The sequence below is a fragment of the Camelus ferus genome, chromosome 1, assembly GCF_009834535.1.
Source record: "Camelus ferus isolate YT-003-E chromosome 1, BCGSAC_Cfer_1.0, whole genome shotgun sequence".
In the NCBI taxonomy this organism is placed as follows: domain Eukaryota; kingdom Metazoa; phylum Chordata; class Mammalia; order Artiodactyla; family Camelidae; genus Camelus; species Camelus ferus.
In genome coordinates, this window is record NC_045696.1 from 441,483 (window position 1) to 461,746 (window position 20,264).

Consider the following 20,264-nt stretch of genomic DNA (forward strand, 5'->3'; position numbering starts at 1 on the left):
GCTCACTTCCACAGCACACATCCTCTCCACGAAGCCGTTACTGACTCAGCTGTGATGAGACAAGGTTGCTGAGAACCACTGCTCCACCCAGAGAAGCAACAAGAGGAGAACATGAAGGCCACTGACCTCCGACCTCAGACCTGTGAGACCACAGGGAGTGGAGGGAGATTGATCCAGTCACAGGCTGGTCCAAAGGGTCAGCCACCAGAGGTCCGGCCAGCTGCTCCGGGCAAAGCGGGAGCACCATGGCTTGGGCTTCCAACTTTTCACAAGAAGCAACATTCCAGGTTTGCAGGTCGAATGTCATAAACTTTATATGCTGGCAGTCATTCCACTTTTTTCAATAAGGCAGCCCAGACACAGCACGATTTTGAGTCAAATTCTGCCCTGAACCCCCAGTTTTCAACCCATCTTCAGCCCAGCACACAGCTACACCCACCCTGCTGCACACAAGCAAAGGGTACCCCCAGTTCAAGGCCCCTTGCTAGTAACACACACAGCACCCACACACAGCACCCGCACACAGCAACTGGGAGGCCCAGGGCGGTCCTGCGCACTCAGCACCCAGGTCCACACCTGCCCTACAGCTCACAGGGCCACAAGCAGCAGACAGTGCCGCCCCGTCCAGCAAGACATCCTGACAATTAGGTGGATTTGAGAGCAGGTGAAGGGCTATTACGGTGTAAGTGTCCAAAAACCCGCTAGAGGTGCTGATGCACTCAGCCAGACCCCAGGGAGTCACACGTATAAAACTCCCAGCACCAAAGTGACACCAATACTGACACCAGCCCTCAATCAGTCTATCCAAAATTTCTCAAAAATCATGTAATAAAGACAAAACTTTAGTTAGGAATAAAACCACAAACATATACTTCCCTCTCGTAAGCTAAAACAAAGCCCCCTTCCCCTACTTGTGATGGGCCAAAGACCGCTCTCAGCAGATTGTGCCAGCAGTAACCAGAAAATAAACAGGAAACCTACCGGAGCTGCTCCCGCGCCAGCAGGGAGGTTGCCACACACCGAGCTCCTGCAAACGCCCCGTCCTCCCAGGAGCACCCCGTCCTCGGCGGCTACCGGGCTCTCCTCCTGGACAGGCGCATCGACAGCCGGGCCCTTCCTCTTCGCCGTCTTTTTCTTCGGGTGCGCACCGTCACCTTCGGTTTTTCTCTGTCGGAAGTGAGCAAGCTGCGCAAAAATGCAGAGAAGTAGTAGAGACAGAGGTATGCAAGGAAGGAGTAACAGAACCACAAAGCCGACAAGCTCGCGGGGGACATGAGGCCCCAGGGCTGGCTCAGTCCACTCGGCCCACCTGGCCAGCTCCCGTCAACCGACAGATCCCTGTACCACCAACACTGCCTCCATTAAAACCCACAATACTAGGATGTAAGTTCAGAATTACACCCGAAGAACCCAATAATGAGGACTGTTAACAATGCCTACAGACAAAAGAAAGCAGTAAGGCTGACTGGCAGGATAGCTTCTCTAGCCCCTGACAGTTTATAGGAAAAATTTTTTAAAAATTAAAAATACATCTATTTTAAAAACTGACAGTTTAATCAAGGAATGTTTAGGGTTTAAAACTACAAGAAAGCTAAATCTCTCCCTTTTTGCCCCATTTTCCCCCAATCAGGGAAATTTACAGCCTAGCCATCCTTGCCATGGATTCTGAGACAAGGTACAGAAATAGCAAAAAATTAATTAAGCCAGGTCAACCTAACATTCTCCTTTAAGAAATCAGATGTTCCATTTTTCACGACACAGCTCACCAAAGCACCAGGGACCTCCACAGAATGTCCCCGTCAGAAGGCACTGCTCAGTCCCTCAAATCTGGGGGTTTAGGCTCTGTCCACACACCATCACCCACTAGCCCATTATTCAAAGGTCCGACATCTAACATCAGCATTTCACAGGGGGAAAGAGCCCTCAAATGACAACTGTGGTCACAACAACAAACACATTTCACAAATGTTTGTGTGAATGATGACAGAACTGTACAATTTCATGGACGCAGAAAATCACATGAGGCAATTTACGTGAGAAAAACCATCTCAAGAACAGACCCTGGCTTCAAAACCAGCCCTGGACCTGTCTGTTTTGTGCCCTGTTCCATCAAATCTAACCATCCGTGAGCTATCTTCCTGCACCACAGTCCTGGTCTCTGGCCTGTGTGGTCACCCCAACGAGGGGTGTCTGTTTCTTCTTGAAAGGAAGTTAATCCTCCTTATCACCCTTAAAACTCCTTCAAGCAACATTTAGGCACACTTACAAACACTGGCAAGCTGGGAAAACAGTATTAAACTCCAGCTCCCTGGCATCTCCTGACCTTCATGTGTGCCAGGCATGTGCAAAGGGGGGAGAACAGGCTAAGGCCTCACTCTTCAAACCCCAATCAGGAGTTTCACCTGCAGTGAGTGACCTGAGGAGGCCACTCTGTCCTCTGCCTGTCACCCTGCTGTCCCTGCCTCTGCCTCACAACACTCTGAACGTTGTGCTCCGAATGATCTCTTAATGCAGCAGCCATGTGGTTTCCTCAAGGGAAGAAACTAGCACTGTATACCTCTTACTAGCTGGTCCACGTGAAATTCCCAACGTCTGGCCATGTCTGACCTCAACAGCCACTTCACAGGGCTCAACATTGCAGCGGCTCCCCCTTGACCAGAATGGGGTGGGGTGGGGCGGGGCTCACAGCCTTCTCCACAGGCTCGAGGGCCCGGGTCCGGTCAGCATACGGCTTAATTGCACAATATGCCCCAAAAGAATGAGAACCAGTCCGTGGATGTTAAACGCTGACCCCAGGACCGCCCTGAATTCTAGGGGGCATCTGCAGTTCAGGGATGTGACATCTCCCGGGAGGCTCTGTCCCCGCGTCTGGAGCTTCCAGGCCCAGCACGGGGACGAACCGGCTGAGCCCCTCAGCCCTCGCCAGCCCAAAGCTATCCACCTGGGCCCCAAGCAGCGAGGCGGCGGCACGGGCGCTTCGGGGCCCAGTACACCAGGGGTTGGGTCAGCGGGAGGCATCCCTCAGAGTAAACAAGTTGCGGGCTCTGGAACAGAACTCCGAAACTTTTCAAAACGAAAAAGAACCGCAGAATTCTGGGTAAAACGAGTATCTGCACGTAGTTCTGATCGAATGGAAGCGGAGCCGAGCCGTAGGCTCCTAACGCCCGACTGCAGTTGAGTCTCGGCCTCCAAGCCCTCCAGGAATCCGGGCAAGGACAGAGCCGCGCAGGTGAGAGCAGGTGTACACAGGTGCGCAGGTGAGTGACAACGCCCGTCCCTGCACCACAGGCTCCGAGAGCGGGCGGCCGTCAAGGACCCCGCGTCCCGAGGCCACCGCGGTCCATCAGCTAGGCCGCCCTGCCCACTCCCCGTGCAGACGTCGTTGGGGCGGGTGGGTCCCCGTGGGGGCGGGGGGGGAGAGGGCCGCCGCCGCCCCCGCCTGCGCAGGCGCATCCTCACCAGTCCCGGCGTGCCCCGCGCCCGGCTTCCCTGCAAGGCGCCGCGCGCACCCGGCCGCTGATTGGTTGCGACCGGGAGGGGGGCGGGTCCGGGCAGAGGGCGGCGGATTCAAGATGGCGGCGACCAGAGGGCGGCTTCCAGCCGAGTCGGCGGAAAGGGCAAGAGTGCGGCGGCGGTCCCCCTGGCGCGTCCCCCACTGGCAGGGGGCGGTGGCGGGCACTGGAGCCCGCCCTGAAGAGCCTACGCCGAGACAGCGGGGGGAGGAAGCGCTGCCGTTTACCTTCGCTCTCCCGGCCTCCACCTTTCTGCGCCGCTGCTCCTGCTCATCTTCTTCCATCTTCCAGGGCTCTCCGCGGGTCGCCCGGCTGCAGCACGGTCGACGCGGCGCCGCCTTCGCTCTATTTACACTCCCTCCCCCTAGCCTGGGCTCACCCTCCCCCCGCGACAACTGTCACGCAGATGTGGGTCCGCCCCGCGCCCGGCCCTGCCCCGCGCCCGGCCCTGCCCCGCGTGAACCGCCTGCGCGCGGCCAATCAGGGCCCGCGTTCCTACCCTCGCGCACGCGCTTTCAGCACAGCGCGCTCAGGACGGTGAGGCGCGCCGGAGCCCCGCCCCTGTAGCAGCCCCTCCGATTGGCGCGCTAACGGTCCCGCCTCCTCGGGCTGGACCAATGAGCGGGGCGCGGCGGCCTCTGTGCTCGCTGTGGTTGGTCGGTTTGAAGGGCTCCGCGCACGTGGGCGGTCGGAGTCCGGCGGGATTGGCCAGGCGGCGGATACTTGTTTCCCGCAGGCGGTGGTCGCTACCGGGGAGCCCTCGCCCGCATCCACTTGGGTCAGCTTCGCGAGCGCCTGGGGACATCCCAGGAGGCCGGCCTCGCTGGTGCGCGCCAGCCCGGGTCTGCCTCAGAAGTCGCGTCCGGCTCGTGGCGGGCTCCGGGTTTGCAAGACCCAAACCCTCGTCTCCAGGGTTCCTTTCGCCGGCCGGGGTGCTGGCCTTGTTCGTGTCACGGCCGCAGGTAGCCGACAAGATCACTTGATTCCGTTCCTATGCGTCCTTCTCTTGGGCCCCGCCAGCACCTGGACCCAAGGAGCCGGAGTCCCGGCGGCGGCCGGGTTGGTTCAGTGGGAATCGGATCCCAGCCCACAGACCCTAGAACTGCAGGGACAAGAAGCCACCCGCGGTGCTGACTCCTGGACCCATGGATTCTTCCTGCTGGGGACACGGTACCTATCCAGGCATCTGGTTGAATGCCCTACCCCGAGCTTGCAACTTCTGGGTGGTGCAGTTCACGATTTGACCAGTGGGTCCCACAGTCATGGGTCCATGGCAGTCTGGCACGTGTGCCATAAAGCAGTGCCCTGGGTCAAAGAGTGTTCGGAGGACCCCATGCTGGGGGTGGGGGTGGGGTGCTTCGGAGAGAAGGGCAGGAAAGGGAAACCCATACCAGGAATACGTGCCTATTCCTGTTAGGACAGTCCCTGGAGCCTTAGCGTGGAAGGGGCTGGGTAGCGCTGACTTGCCAAGTTGCCTGAAATTTTGAATAACACAGTAATTGTACCCAGTTCTAGATCACCAGAGGGAGAGAGCTGTTTCAATGATAAGCAAAAATTCATCACATTGAGATGTTTTAAGGCCTTGAAATGTTTGGGTAAATCATTCCAAATATACTGTAAATTATTATTTTAAAGGGAATATGCTGTTCCTGTTCAAATGTCTGTGAACCTAAAACTGATGTAAAAATGAAATCTATTAAAAATCCAAAAAAAAAAAAAGGAATGTGATGTTGGTTATGAATTCATGGTCTGTGTGGGAATCTGAAGCCTCATGAAATCATTGTTCCTTGACTTCAAACTCCACTTGAACCTGTCTGTTCAGATAAGGAATCAGTGCAAGGTTTTATTCCTAGCCCACAGTTTGGATTAACAGTCAAATACTGTTAGTGTAATCATGCTCACTGGAAGTGGATAAGCTCTGACTAGTTGACATTAATCCATAGCATCTCACCTGCACCTCTTGTTACTCTGATGTAACTGCCTGGTGAGTGTTCCCAACCATGTGGGCACGGTGGTGGGGGAAGGGGAGCAGGGATGCTCCCACCAGCGGGTGACCTTTACCTAAATGGGCTTAACCTCCTGGGTCTCATTTTACCTTTACTCCTCTCTGTGGGTAGCATCCTATTTACCGTTGAAAGGGAAATGAACGCACCACCTTGGGTTCGAGGCTGGGACTAGCACCACGTTTCATTGCAGGGTTGGGAACCGCAGAGTCCAGGCAAGTGACAAGGATGGGGGAAGAGGCCCAGGAGACCCCTGAGCAGCTGCGCCTGGATTTCCCTATGCGAGAAGTGGATATACCCATGAACTCACCCATATGTCACATCTGGGCCGTGGTAGAGCTGCATGGGGTGACAGTACTGCAAGTGGCCACTAGAGAGAAGGTGGCATATAAAGCAAGGTTGGGCAGGTGACTTTGTGCAGGGCTGTCCAGCAAACACACCTGGGTTTCTGGGTTTCCTTCACCCACTCCTGTGTCTTTACTGGAATGTGTTTGTGTGCGGGCCTCGTGCTCCCTTTCCACTCTCAGACTGAGTGGGCACAACTCCGCTCTTCCACTAATGTGCTGTAGTGACACCTCCCTTGACACAAGCTCATCGTTCATCCTCAGTGCAATCCTGGGAGTCTGAGCAGCCACAGCTTACACAAACCTTCAGGGAGCCCCAGAAACTCAACCACGTGAGTCACACCACAGTCCCTTGTGTGGTGAGTGGAGTTTCCAGTCTTGGCTCGCAGAATTAAGCAGCTGGAGCAGAGATGAGGCGGTGGGCTCATGAGACCAGGAGTCAGCAGGCAACACCAGCAGACCGAAGGATCAGACTCAAGAGCAGTCAGACTCCGATCTGTGCCTGAATCTCTCAAACTGCTCACGTTGCAATACATCTAAAACTGTGGGGACCCCGTGCACTGCCCACACTGCTTAGACCAGTGGTTTTCAAACTGTGTTCCTCAGAACCCCAGAATTATTTCCATAGATATTCTGTAAATGTTGGGTCTGCATCTTTATTTTTAACAATTAAAAAGCTGTCCAAATATGTAGATACTCTCAAGGAGGGAATCATAACCCGCACTCCTTATGTATGGGCTGTGTACACACACATACTACTTCCTCCAGCAGAGGGCAGTGTGGAAAGGGGGAGGAAAATGGTAGATGTGCAGTGGAGAAACCTCTGCCTGGTGACCAAGGTCATCGTCACTGCGAAGGTCATGGTGACGGCACGCACCCCGGATGGAACGTGATGAGAAGGGCCCTTCGCCTCCAGGGTCTTCCCCCTAGACCCACAACCCCAGTCAGATCATGAGAAATCATCAAACAAATCCCCATAGCAGAGGGACACCCTACAAAACAGCAGGTACAGTAGGTACTGATGTGCTCCAGCACTCCTCAGAAGTGTCAGGGTCGTCAAAGGCAAGAGGAGCCAAAGGGGGCACGATAACTAAACATCACGGGGTGTCCTAGACAGGGACCTGGAGCAACAAAGGAACGTTAGGCAAAATAATGAGGAAGTCAAATGAAGTGTGGGCTTCAGTTAATGTATCAATACAGGTTCATGAATTGTAACCAATCTGTCATACTGATGCAAGACGTTACTGATAGAGGAAGCCAAGTCCGTGGGAATTCTCTGCACTGTCCTCTCAATTTTTCTGTAAATCTAAAACTGTTCTGGGGGACAAGGTAGAGCTCAGTGGTAAAGTGTGTGCTTAGCATGCACATGATCCTGGGTTCAATCTCCAGTACCCCCATTAGAATAAACAAATAAATAAACCTAATTACCTCCCCCACCCAAAAATAAAAAATACTGTTCTTAAAAACAAAGCTTGTATTTAAACTAACAAACACCCACTGGAAGGTGTTAATTACCTCCTAGCACCCTGAGTTGACAAGTTAGCTCATTAGTGTGCACACTCAGACCTCCTGTTTGAATCTAAAGGTTATGATACATATAAAACTACAAATACTGAAGTGTATGGGCAACTTAAGGAACTTTTAGCCCAGTTTTGGCCATCTGATGCAAATCTCTTGATCCATTGCATTGAGGAGGGGCTGCAAGCAAGCAGACCCCCTGCTCTAACCCCAGCCGTGGACTGCTGTCCCCATAAATCTGAAATGGAAAGAATACAAGTGAAGAGCTGCTCTTATCTGTTCAGTGCCCTACCCTCCAAGCAAACCACCCTTTATAAAAGGTTCCCCTTTGCTGGGCATACCCCCTACCCCACAGCAGCCCTATGGACATGCACTCTAGCCGGCAGGTGGGTCACCCACCAAGGGCTGACCTGCTCCCAGGTGCCCCTGCAGCTCAGCCACCAGGATCCCCACCCCTCTCTGGGCTTGAGTCCCAGCCAGGCAGTCCCAGTGCTGGAATCACAACTGCCCTGAGGGATAGTGGCCCAGGGTGGCCTCATGTCCTCTGAGGTGCTGGCTGGGTGCCTTGGGATGGGCCCATCTGAGCCCTCAGCTGGAAACCCCCAGATGCCTCATTGGCCAGCTCCCTCGTGCCACCCCTTTGCCACCCAGAGTTTCCTGAAATCTGCTGGGGGTTGTGTCCACACCCTGTCCTCCAGGGGTCCGGCCATGGCTCTCATCTGGCTGGCAGGATCCCTAGGAGGGACAGGGGCTTGCTGGCCTCCTGGCAGCTGTAATGGACTGGGGGTGGAGGAGGCCCCTGCAGTGCTGGGCTCTGTCCTGAGGATGGGGCACTGGGGTGGGGGTGTCGGGACTGTCCTCTGGCCCCAGCTACTGCCCACTTTTTCCTTCCTCAGGAGCCCCACCTGGTCACACCTCAGAATTGGTGGTGTTTACGGGTAACCCCTGCATGGGCACCAGGCGGGGCTGAGGACTCAGCAGAAACCTGGCAACCCAGGGCCTCCCCACGCCTGCGGCACCTAGCAACCACCACGGAGGCACAGGCGTTGGCTGTGGGCACTCTGCGTCCTGGGGCAGGCGGCTGCCCTCCCAGGAGCTCTTCTCTGGCCCAGCGGCTGGTCTCCAGGAGCCGAGCAGAGTGCGGGAGCCCTTCCATGGCCCAGGTCTGGGCTGCTGCTCCCGCTGAGTGGCTTTCCTAAGGGAACTGAGAGCTGGGGGGGTGGGGAGCCTGCGGCGTCCCCTCCTGTGGTCCTGGGATGCTGGACTCCTCGGTGGCAGATCAAATGGCCCGACTGGCTCTGAAACTCCTAGAGAAGGTAAGACAGCTGGGCACTTGTGTTTTTAACAGCTCATTACAGGAGCACAGCTTTGAAAGGTAAGGTTATAGCTGTGAGCATGCCGGCTTCCAAGTAAAACCCTTCTCAGTGGTTTTAGCCTTGTAATGAAGAGCTGTGGTTTCCTGGTTCTTCTTTGTGTTTGTACAGAACCAAGTAGGCTCTCTGTCAGGTTCCAAGGCCAGGAGGCAGGCGCGCACCCTCAGGCTGGAGCACTTCCAGGGCCCCACCAGGCTCCCCCCCCCCCGGAGCCTCCTGGCTTCGTGTTTAAGGGAACACAGACTCTGCACCGTGCAGGACCTGGAGTCTCTCAGGCCAGGCCTGGGGCTCGCAGCCTGGTGGACCCAGCTTCACACCAATATTCTTCTCTGAGGGTCTGCGCGGCCCTCACAGGCTGCCCGGCCCAGCAGCCCTGCGGCCCCGCCACATCTGCCTGCTCTGTTCTGCTGCTGCCCTCACCCTGCAACAGCCCCAGCCCAGGTGGCCAGGGGCTGCCACAGAGGGAGTGGCAGGGGTCACCCCAGGTCAGCCCAGGGCTCAGGTGGGGCGATCAGGGTCTTCAGAAAGTGGCCTGCAGGGGCCTGTGTGTGTCAGAGCATCCCCTTAGGTTTCAAGGCAGGGTGTGTGCTCATCGTGTGGAGAGTGTGACCACAGGGCCCCACACTGGCCACCTGCCCCCAGGTCTACCTCACTCCCCTCCTGCCTCCAGCCACTCCTTCCGGGGCTCTGGGGCCTGGCTGGGCCCCTCACACGGAGCAGGTGCCTGAAACCTGTGTCCTGGTCGTGGTCTCGTTTCCCTACAGAAACTGGAGCAAGAGCGTGAGGATGTGGAAGGGGATTCTGAGGACCCCCGTCTCAGGCCAGGCAAGCGCCCCTGGGGCTGCGCAGGCCGTCGCGGGAAGAGCGCCCTCAGTCTTCTCCTTGACTTCCGGGTGGAAAGGCTTTTCGTGAACCTTTAGCACACACCCACACATACCCCCCAGTGCTCTGACCAGCACGCCTCTAGTCCGCACACCCAGGAGGGCACGCCCATTAACCCCATCTTGCAGATGAGAAGGAGGCACAGAGGGGTTAGATCAGAAGGGCCACGCTCGCACCAGACTGCCTTGCCCGGAGCCTGCTGGGGTGGGACGGGGGCTCACCCCACCCCCATCAGTCTGTGCATCCTTGGCCACCCAGACCAGATGCCCCATCTTCCGCCCATGTGGCCAGCGGCCCAAAGCTCAGGCCACAGGGACCGAGAGGGCACTGCTGTCCCTGGGCTCAGGGACATCCGGGCGAGGCACTGGGGAGATAGTGCTTGTTCTTTACTACGTGATGTAGCTTCTTGAGCTATCAGGGACCCAGGCAGCCCCTGGGCAGCGGGCAGAGCCCACGGCCCAAATCCAGATAGAAAATCCCAAACCAGGTCACCTGACCGAGGGCAAGCACAGAACATGGAGCAGCACAAATGGGGGACTCCTGGGGGAGTGGGGACCCCTGGGAATGTGGGGACCCCTGGGGAATGTGGGGACCCCTGGGGGGTGTGGGGACCTCTGGGGGATGTGGGGACCCCTGGGGAATGTGGGGACCCCTGGGGAATGTGGGGACGCCTGGGGGTGTCGGGACCCCTGAGCACCCCCAAAGGATAGGTGGTTCAGGCATCCCCAGCTCTGGGGGGAAGGGCAGGCCTGCTGCACCCAGAGGAAAGGAGGCTGGGGACCACCAGACCCCTCCCAGAGCCCTCTCTTCTTGGAGAGGCATGGACTCAAGGGTGCTGTTCACTGGACCACGCCAGCCTGCAGGCAGTTTGGGGCCAGTGGGTGGCTCCAGGTGGTGGGAGGCTGGGCTTTCAGCCCAGTCCTGGGCCCTGTGGGGCTCCTTCCTCTCATGGTGCCCAGCGGAGCCCAAGGGCTTTCTGCCGCAGATGCAGGAGCTGCGCAGTGCTTGGGACCAGCAGGAACCCGCACTCTGACCTGTGGCCCCTTTCCAGGAATGAGACTACCTACTGGGCAGGCCCCGAATCAGACACTGAGCTCTCTGAAGGGGGCGCCTACCTCCTTCTGTAGGACAGCATATGCAGGTCCCAGGGCGAGAGGCCAGGCGCTGGGACGGGTCTGCGGGGGCCGAGCCCTGATGCGTGTGCTCCCTCAGGAAACGGGGACGAGCCGGAGTCAGCCCTGCGGAGAGCTCGGAAGAGGAGGGAGGCTCTTCTGCAGAGATTCTGGGTAGGTCCACGTGGCCACATGGAGCCTCAGCCCAGCTCTCAGGGCTGAAACTGTGGGCCCCACACTCAGAGCAGAGGCACGGAAAGTCCTTCTGGACCCAGTACTGGTTCTGATGTTTGTGACGTGGGGGTGGACGCCTGATGGGCTGAGCAGCTGGGGGCGTCACTCCTGGATCGCGGACTTTGCAGAGAGCAGAGCACACAGGACTGCTTATGCAGGCTGGGCTCCAACTGGCTGAAAACACCTGCTTCGGGTGCACATGGTCCAAGTGGAAATGCTGTGGAAAGGGCCCGGTTTCCCGAGAAGTGGGGTCCCAAGATGCCCAGGGCTTTGTCCACACCAGACTCACCAGCAGCAGGGAGTGACCTGGGTCCAAACAGATAATTGTGATAAAAATACTGCTTTGTAGTGACGTAGATATGGACGCGTGTTAGAGACAGAATATACTCTATCAACTGGAAAAAAAAGTAGTTTTTGGTAAATTCCTCATGTGTGCACCACGTGAAGGGCCTGCCGGCTTTGCCTCCAGGGGCTGCCTCCAGTTCCAGCAAGGCTGTGCAATGGCCTTGCTCCGTGTGCCCTGGGTGGGGCGAGGGGAGAGCCCAGTGGACACCAGGGACACCAGCTGCTCCCACACAGAAGGCCGCACTCCTGGGCACTGGCACTGCCGTCTCCCTGCCGGGCCCAGGGCTCTCCCCTCCAGGCAGCAGGCTCTGCTCTGGTGTTGCAGGAACAACACCTCCTGGAAGAGGTCGCCCAGGCCTGTGCCCGGAGGGGGTTGAACAGAGGAGCCCGTGGGTCAGCGCTGCCCCAAGAGGTGCCCTCCATGGGCGTCTACCCCGCTGCCTCCTTGCCCCCGTCAGCCCTGGAGCTGCCTCGCATCATCCAGCCCTCGGTGAGTCTCCCTTGTGGTGCACTTGGGGGCAGAACCAGTGTGGGGAGAGACCCCCCCCAAATGGGGCTCAAAGAGGCTCAGTTGGCTGAGAGACCGCAGTGGCTGCAGGGCCGTCCAGCTGGCCTGTTGGGCACCTCTGCCCCCGCGTCTCATCTCCCTCAGGTCCCACGGGTGCCTTGATAACAGGCTTTGGGGGAGGGCGGTCTTATCTCCTGGTTACAGATGAGAGGCTGGCATCCCAGCTCGGCCCCAGGCCCTAACCCTGCACTAGGAGTGGAAGTGTTAGGGGAATTCAGTGTCGGGAAGACCTCAGGTTGGGGAAGAAGTGCGTCAACTCTCTTCCAAAACGTCCCAATGGCCAGGGAAGCTTAGGCCCCTAATCTCCAGGGCAGACTTTTGAAGGGTGAATGAGCGTCGCACTTTGAGAGCCTCACACCTGTGTTCAGCATTTTGGGCCCCAAGTGATGGAAAGCAAGCCTGGCTTTCTTAAGCAGAGGGGCCATGTTGGAGAAGGGCAGCTGCTGGGACCTGGCACATGGAGGCCTTGGGGACCTGAGTGCGTGGGAGAAGAGAAGGCGAGAGGTGGGCAGGGCCGAGCTGAGAAGGTTCTGGATGGGCTGGTGGAGAGGCTGAGGGTGCTGGCAGGCTGGGTCCGCTACCTGGAGGGCGTTTGCCTTTGGCAGAGGCCCCGGCAGCACACGCGGAGAAAATGGAGTGGGAAGGGGCGGTCTCAGGGGGTCCTACACCTGGAGCTCTTCCAGGAACGGGGGCTGGGGGTGGTGCTGGGGTTGCCGATGCAGGAGGCTCCCCCAATCCCAGGTGTGTTCACGCTTACTGCAGGTCCTCAGGGCCCAGCTGGGCTTGGGTGCTCCCTCTCAGCCCCAGTGACACCACGAGGGCAGGCAGGGCCCTTGGTTGTTGTGACGGATTTCCCAGAAGCTGGCCTCAGAGACTGAGGTGGGAGGTCCTGCCTGTCAGGATGGCACAGCCGCTCTGACTGCCTCGCCGGCCTGTGCCCCGGGGCGCAGGCTGTGGCTGCAGCCGGAGCTGGCCTGCCACTGTGTGTGCGTGACCTGCGAGCTGAGAGGGGTGGTAGGCTTTTAAACGTCCGGGAAAGAATCGAAGGAAGAAGATAGTTTGAAACACATGAAAAGTAGCCCTTTCTAGAAAACCCTGTACACAGCGCTTGTCTGTGTCGCCTTCCCACGAGCCAAGAAGGGAGGGGCAGGGCAGAGCCTCGAGGGCTGAGGAGGGGTTCAGCTAGGAAGTCTTCCAGTGCTCTGACACCGGGAGCGTGCTCGAAGTTCTCGTGCATTTGTCTGAACCCTGGAGAGAAGCCGGGGACCTTCCGCAGCGAGCTCCCTGGGTGCCTCCATTAAAGCAGAGCTAATGGGGCGAGGGTGAGCCTGCTGAAGCCAGGAAATGCGGAAGCATTAAAAACACTGTCTCTTACTCCGCGTGGGCTCCAGAACAAGATGCCGCGGGTGGCAGCTTACACACACACTGACTTTCTCAGGGTCTGGAGGCTGGACGGCCCACACAACGTGCCGGCCAGCCCAGCTCCCATGAGCTCGCTCTTCCTGTCTCGAGGCGGCCGCCTTCTCTCCTGACACACACAGACCTCTGGTGTCTCATCCTCTTCTTACGAGGACACCGACCCTACTGCGTCAGGGCCACCCTCATGACCTCCTGCCCCTTTAACGCCTCCTCACGGGCCCACCTCCAAATACAATCACACTGGGGGTTAGGGCCTCGACACGTGGATTTGGGTGGGGGCAAACTTGCAGGCCATAATGTGTCATGTCCTAAGTGATGCCCAGGCTCAAACACTTAACCTATTCGGCCATCTGTCCAACCTCAAGGGTGACTCATCTGAAGTTCCCCTTGGACGGAAGGATGATGGATGGATAGACGGAGGAACAGATGAATAGATAGACAGATGGGGTGGTGGGTGGTGGGTGGTGGGTGAGATGACTGTTTCCAGGGCACATTCAGGTGACGGATCACCTGGCTCTTCCAGGCCCCCCCACCGCCTGCGGTCATCATCCAGCAGCTCCCTCAGCAGCCTCTCATCGCCCAGCTCCCCCCTCCCCAGGCCTTCCCCACCCAAAGGGCAGGAAGCATTAAGGAAGGTAAGTGTCCATTGTGAGTGCTGACGTGGTTCACGAAATTCTCCACTGGAAGGAAAAATACTTCTGTAAGCAGGGCGGTCACTTAGGGCTGGGCTTTGGCTCCTCAGCTGAAGCTGCACATTTACTGGCATGAAAATAGCTTTACCTTTGCAACACCCGTTCTGATGGATACCTCCGAGGGGAGGAAGTAAGAAGCACAAGGAAGCAGCCTGGGCTGGGCGCCGAGGGGCTGGGCTCCAGCCCAGCTCCCCCAGCCGCCAGCCGCACAGAAGCCTTGGTTAAACTGCTGCTTCTCTAAATAACTTCTCAATACTCAGATTTTAAAATAGCTTTGTTGGGGTAGCACAGGATGAATCGCACACAGTTAAACTGTGCAGCTTGATAGTTCTGACACGTGTCCACACCTGTGAGCCCCTCACTAACCTTAGACGTGAACACAGGCGCCAGGCCCTGTCTCCCCACCGCTGCCTGCCCCCCCAGCAGTCGCCAGTCAGTTTTGTCACTGTGCATCAGGCTGTATTTTCTAGGTTTTTGTGTAAGTGGAGTCACTGAGGACACACCCTTTCTCGTGTGGCTTCTTCCCTCAGCATGACTGTCCTAAGACACGGCACCCTTGTTGGGTGCATCAGATTGCCAAGTGACGGTCCCCTGTGTGGATAGACCGGTTTGTTTATCCTCTCACCTGCTGGTGGACATCTGGTTTGTTTTGGTTTGTGGTTATCACTACAAAGCCTCCATGGACATTCACGTCTGAGTCTGGACGTGTTTTTATTTCTCTTGGGTAAATGTCTAGGGGTGGAACAGCTGAGTCACGGCAGGTAAGCTTGAAACTGCCCAAGTGTTTCCACAGGGTCTGTGCCCGTCGACGCGCCCACCAGCCCCCCGTGGTTCTCCTCAAGGGTCTCTGCTCTCAGTGGGGCTGCCAGACAGCCTTGCCACCAGCAGTCTGGCTCCACCCCACCATTGCTCCCCAGCCCTGTGCCAAAATCTGTGTCTCCCCAGAGAAGGAACCACAGAGAGAAAGGTGTATTTTAAGGAATTGGTCCACATGATTATGGGGGTCCACCACTGCAGGGAGGACCCAGGGCAGCGGTGGTCTGAGTGGGAAGAGCCTCTGCCCGCAGCCCCAGCCCCCGTGCGCTGAGGGGGCCCCCCACAGGGCCTTCAGCCCCTTTCTGCTCGGTTGGGAGTGTGAGTGGTCCTCAGGGGCTTGCCTTCCTCTGCTGAGGCTGACAAAGCCTCCAAGGCCACCTAATATCCAGGGCCTACTTGCTGTGGAAAGAAGTGATGTCTACCGCTCACAGACAGAAATTTGCTTCCCAGTATCCAGAGTTGGTGAATGCATTAGCTTCCTGGGGCGGCTGTAACAAAGGACCACAGCTGGGGGGCTTAGAACAACAGAAATGTGCTCTCCCACGGCTTGAAGGCCCGATGCCCGACGTCAAGGTGTCTCAGGGTCGTGCCCCCCGGGAGGCTCCTTCCTGCTTCTGCAGCTCCTGGGGCTCGGGGCGTCTCTCCAGCCTCTGCACCATGTTCTCTCCTGGCCCAGAACACCCTCAGCCACTCTCTCATGAAGACCCCTGTCCTTGGTTAGTGCCCACCTGGACAACCCGGGGTGATCCCGTCTCAGGACCCTCAATCACACCTGCAAAGACCCTTTTCCCAAATAAGACCAGGTTCGGAGGTGCTGGCCATTAGGACGTGGACAATGTCAGGCCACCACGTGGCCCCGCAGACCCACTGGCTCTGTGCCGGCTTGAAACGCGCAGGCGCTGTTTCAGCAGAGCGTTGTTCCAGGAGAGGCCCAGTCACCATCTGCGAGTGACCGGGCGCCTCCTTCCAGATGTGGTAGAGCTGATGCTCATGCAGAACGCGCAGATGCACCAGGTCCTCGTGCAGAGCCTGATGCTCCGAGCCCTGCCCCCGCCGCCCCGCGCCCCCGCCGCCCCGCGCCTCGCCCCACAGGTAGGCTTGACCCTGGGTGAAGAGACCACCCCAACGAAACCAGAGGGCCTGGTGGCCTTTATTCCGGGATTCTGTGCATCTGGGCAACTATGAAAAGCACATTCTGGCTCCAAGTCTGTGATCCCCAGTCCCACCCAGATGAAGAGTAGGTTGTGCAGTTTGGGGCCCAGAAAGCTGCCCCCTTGAGCCAGATGAGCTGTGCTGGACCCCTGTCCACCGCTGCTCTGACTGATGCCATCCCAAGTGAGGAACTAGGTGGAGGGAGGGAGGCTGGGGGCGGCTGGGGCCTTTGCTGAAACGTCCTGGTGTGTGTGTTGCGCTGAGGACCCGCCGTGGGCTCACACCACCTTCCTTCGAGCGGAGAGGCAGAAGCCATCGTCCGTGCACCACCACCACCACTACGCAGCCCCAGCCCTGCTGCAGGCGGTCCCTGCACCCGGCTCTCCACTGGATTACCCCACATGGCCCTCGGTGGTCTCTGCCACCACCCTCCCACCAGCTGCCGGCTTCCTGCCCACCGTGAGGCACGTGGCTGGCCCCGCAGCAGCCACCCTTAGCACGTAAGTCTGGGCTGAGCTCCAGGCCAGCCTCCTGGGCCTGCTGGGCAGGATGACCCCAGGGCCTGGGTCACCCCCTTGCCCTGCAGCAGGGAATTAGGGAAGGCTTTGCCGGCTCCCCAGGGACACATGGGGACCATGGCAGCCTGAGTCCCGGTTGCCATGGTTGAATGTTGACCCCATGCCAACCTTCCAGCAGTGCGCCATGAGGTTTGGGTCATTTGTCCAGCCCAGCGGTGGTTCTGGGAGTGTCTGTTAAAATCATGGCTCTGAGGGCCCCCACCGAGTCCTGGAGGCCAGACCTACCTGAGCATGGTGTCTCTGGGCCAGACCAGGGCAGTAGCTGCACCCAGAGACATCCTCTTCCCCTCAGGGTGGCCTCCGATGGCGTCCTGCCTGCACAGGCTCCCGGCCTGTGACCCCTCGGCTGGGCTTGGGTAAGAAGCAGCGCCTCAGGGGAATCCGGCTTGAAGCCCTCAGTACGGGGGTAGGGGCAGGGGTGGGGAAAGCAGGCATAGAGGGTCCCTGGATGCAGGCCTGCGAGGGTGGGAAGAGATGGCTCAAGGGCCAGGAGAGAACAGGTGGATAGGCTGAGCCACGGAAAATATAACCTTCCTCTGGGAAAAATGCCATGAACAAAGTCACACCTGTGGTGCCTGGGGAACCATGTGCACGTGTGGCCCAGGGGATGAGTCCTGGGGCAGTGTGTGCCCCGTGTGATCTGCGCATGGACAGAGCTGCAAGGTGGCTTGCACAGCTTCTCCTCCGGGAAACAGAACACAGGGACACTAGTGTGGCCCTCCTGGAGAGGGCCGAGGGAGGGCAGCTGGCTCCCCTGCCCTGGTTCTCCCATCTCCCCAGGGAACACACTACCTCTATGCTACTTTCTGCTACTCTTTCATTTTTCTCTTGGTGGAATTGTTTCCTTGCTGCTTTAATATAATTTTCACGTGAATGCCATTTTAAGCACTATGCATGTGCTCACTGGCCCCTTTCGGGGTAAATGGTCTCGCTCCCAAGTTCCACACCAGCAGGAGCCCGTCCTGGTCTTGCGTCCTTGGACCTTCACAGTCACCAGAATGCCCATCAGAGGAAGTGCGATGACCTTGGAGTTGCCTTTTGGCTGCACACAGACTCCCTCCAGGCTGCTCGGGCCCTGGGCGAGCTGCCCAGTGAGGCAGTGCAGGAGGCCTGGGCGCAGTGTGTCCCCAATACCCACGTGTCTGGTTAAATGTACAATTAAAGGTCTGACCTCATTTCCCTTTTTGCATTGACTTTTCTAACATCTTTTCACTTTCCTTTTATTTCTCTACATAATTATTAAGTTAACAGAGGGGAGGCACTGGATGGAAGTTAATTGTCTTCGGACGGCCTGGTAAGTTAGAAGAACTCAGTTGTCTCCGGCCCGAGGAGGGAAACTCAGCTCCTCCCACCTGCGTCTTCCTCTCCTGTGCACCTCCTTTCACTTCACTCTGTCACCAAACCTGTTTTCCCCACAACAAGCAGTTCTCTGTAACCCAGCTGGTGCCCTACAGTTCAGTCCAATTCTGACTCCATCTCCAGGTGGTAAGGTGTCAGACTCCATAGTTTCAGGGCTCAGTCCCACGTGACCGCCTCCCAATACCCCCGTCACGAGTTCAGGTTGTCACCTGTGCTTCCCGTGGACCTGGGGCACATCACCCTGCCAGTGTGGACGTGCTCAGCAACCTGGAAGCTCCGTGAGTCCCAGACCAGTGGGATGTCCTGGCGGCCTCCTCCTGCAGGGGTGCTCCTGTTAACTCCATTTCCAGCACTTCTCTACTCAGGAGGGTGGGGCGAGGCTGAAAGCTCCAAGGTCCCAGTCCTGGCTTGGTCCCTCTGCTGAGACCAGCCCCCACCCAGGAGCCCCCCCGACCCAAGTCACCTCATTAGGACACAAGATGGTCCCAGTGCTCATGTCACTTGGGAATTTGCAAGGGTTTCAGGAGCCCCGTGTCAGGAGCTGGGGGCAGAGACCAACACCTATGCTTCCTCCCACTGCACACCCGGCTTTGCCAGGTCAACAGGGACGAAGGAAACCTGTTCCCGGATCTGGGAGAGGCTGGGTGCTGCCTGAGCCCCAGCAAGGCCCTGGAGCGGGGTGAGGTCCAGATGTGGGGGTGCGGTGGGGGTTCGCGTGGCTCAATGAGACATGCTTGGTTCTGTTCTGGTTCCTGGCACAGATCGAACTCCTGAGATTGTGCTGGAGGGGACTCGGGCATCTGGAGAGCTGCAGGGCGGGGCTGGGCGCTGGAGGAGCCACCCCACTTGCAATCTGGGACTTCCAGCCCCACCAGCCTCGGGAGGGAGAGAGGCTGGAGGCGAGCTGATCACCCATGGCCGGGCCTCGTAGCAGACCCTCCACAAAACCCCCGAGGAGATGGGTGGTGAGCACATCTGGAAGGGGACACACCCAACTCCACGGGGCAGAAGTCCCTGTGTTCAGGACCCTCCTAGACCTCTTCATCTGTGTCCTTCACAGTAACCCAGGGTCTCCCTGAGTTCTGTGGGCCATTCGAGAAAACTACTGAACTAGAGGAGGGGTCATGGGAACCCTGATTTCTGGTGAAGCTGTACGGTGGGTGCCCTGGTCTAGAGTGTGGTGGGAGGAAGCACAGCCTGGTCAGTCTTTGGGCCTGAGCCCTTAACTCGTGGGTCTGCACTCGCTCCTGGCAGTGAGTGGCAGCAGTGTCGTGAGCAGAGGAAATCTTTTTTTACGGGCCGTGCCTTGTCCTGGCGGGGTGCTGCAGGGTCTCCTGAGATGCTGAGGGCCGTGGGATGAGAGGCACTGCCTGGGCTCAGCCCGGAGCCTTCAAGTGCTCAGTGGCCTGCAGACCTAACGTGATTGTAACGTGACCTCAGGGCGTCCGGTGCTCAGGAGCTGGATCTAGGAGACACTGGAGAGTAAAGGGCCGGGGAGCCCAGACGACTCCCGGAGAGGGGCCTCAGCACTGCGGGGTTTGCAGGGAGCTCTGGAATCCGGCAGTGTGGGCCCCGGTGCAATGGGCACGAATGACATAGAAAAACTTGACGGCCCTGTGGCCAGGGGCAGGCGGCCCGGCTGCTGACGGACAGCGGGGCAGCCTTCTCTCAGATTCAGGTCAGGTCACTTGCTCATGTTCTCTTTAAAATATAAGGGTTCTTCTCAATGATACATAAAACACCCCTGAATTAATAAGAAAAAAAAGTAGAAAGTGGGGATAAGACACAAGCAGTCACCTCCTTGGTGGTGGGAATTCCGAAGGGTCACTGGTGACAGGAAGTGCACAGGGACACTGTCCTAGTGGAGGGTCAGGGCACACCCAGGTCACTCGGTACCTGGGAGCAGGTAGCAAGACCACAGGGCCACTCCTATGGGCTGCTGATGAGGGGGGAAACGAGGGACCCAGCCCCTCGGAAGCATTCACAGGCCTCATCCTATAAAGCTGGACCTTCCACCTCTGGGCCCCCAGAGCCTCCAAACCCCTCACTGACGGGACCCCAGGTCTCAGGACCCCCTCAGTCCCTTAAAAATACCTGAGGAGCAGAGCTTTGGGGGGTTATCTTTGGTGTCTGCTTCACTTAGACTTAAACTGACAGCAAACTTAACTGGCTAAAAGCAGGCCATGCAGTAAGCAGTGACTCATGTCCCTGACACCCAGGGAAAGTCCAGGCTCAGTCAGGACAGAAATCCACTGGGAAATGCGTTTTCCTGTTTCTAAAATTGATTCACGGGAGAAAACCAAATTCTCAGAGTTGTAGTATCTTGAGCTTTAGGGCCAAATCGGGCCTCTGAGCTG

General features: G+C 57.8%; 2 protein-coding genes across 14 annotated transcripts in view; one reads left to right on the forward strand and one right to left on the reverse strand.

The window, feature by feature from the left end:
• The window catches only part of PCNT (pericentrin), a 96,110-nt gene extending 92,032 nt beyond the window's left edge, over positions 1-4,078 (reverse strand). For 10 of the 13 annotated variants that reach the window (XM_032486255.1, XM_032485869.1, XM_032485795.1 and 7 more), the window contains exons 1-2: positions 3,740-4,054; positions 982-1,185 (exon numbers count right to left, since the gene is read on the reverse strand). In XM_032486255.1, coding sequence (XP_032342146.1) covers positions 982-1,185; positions 3,740-3,796 — 261 coding nt within the window. In that variant the 5' untranslated portion in view covers positions 3,797-4,054. Of the gene's footprint in view, positions 1-981; positions 1,186-3,739 lie in introns of all 13 variants that reach the window. The other 3 variants (XR_004322377.1, XM_032486184.1, XM_032486105.1) reach the window with 1 other exon arrangement.
• Positions 4,079-7,273: 3,195 nt separating this feature from the next.
• Positions 7,274-17,880, forward strand: C1H21orf58 (chromosome 1 C21orf58 homolog). Its single transcript, XM_032487629.1, has 8 exons — positions 7,274-8,693; positions 9,515-9,575; positions 10,845-10,918; positions 11,649-11,813; positions 13,834-13,945; positions 15,789-15,910; positions 16,235-16,470; positions 16,841-17,880. Exons 1-8 carry the CDS (start codon positions 8,634-8,636, stop codon positions 16,884-16,886), a joined length of 876 nt encoding a protein of 291 aa, XP_032343520.1. The 5' UTR covers positions 7,274-8,633; the 3' UTR covers positions 16,887-17,880.
• The last annotated feature ends 2,384 nt before the right edge of the window (positions 17,881-20,264 follow it).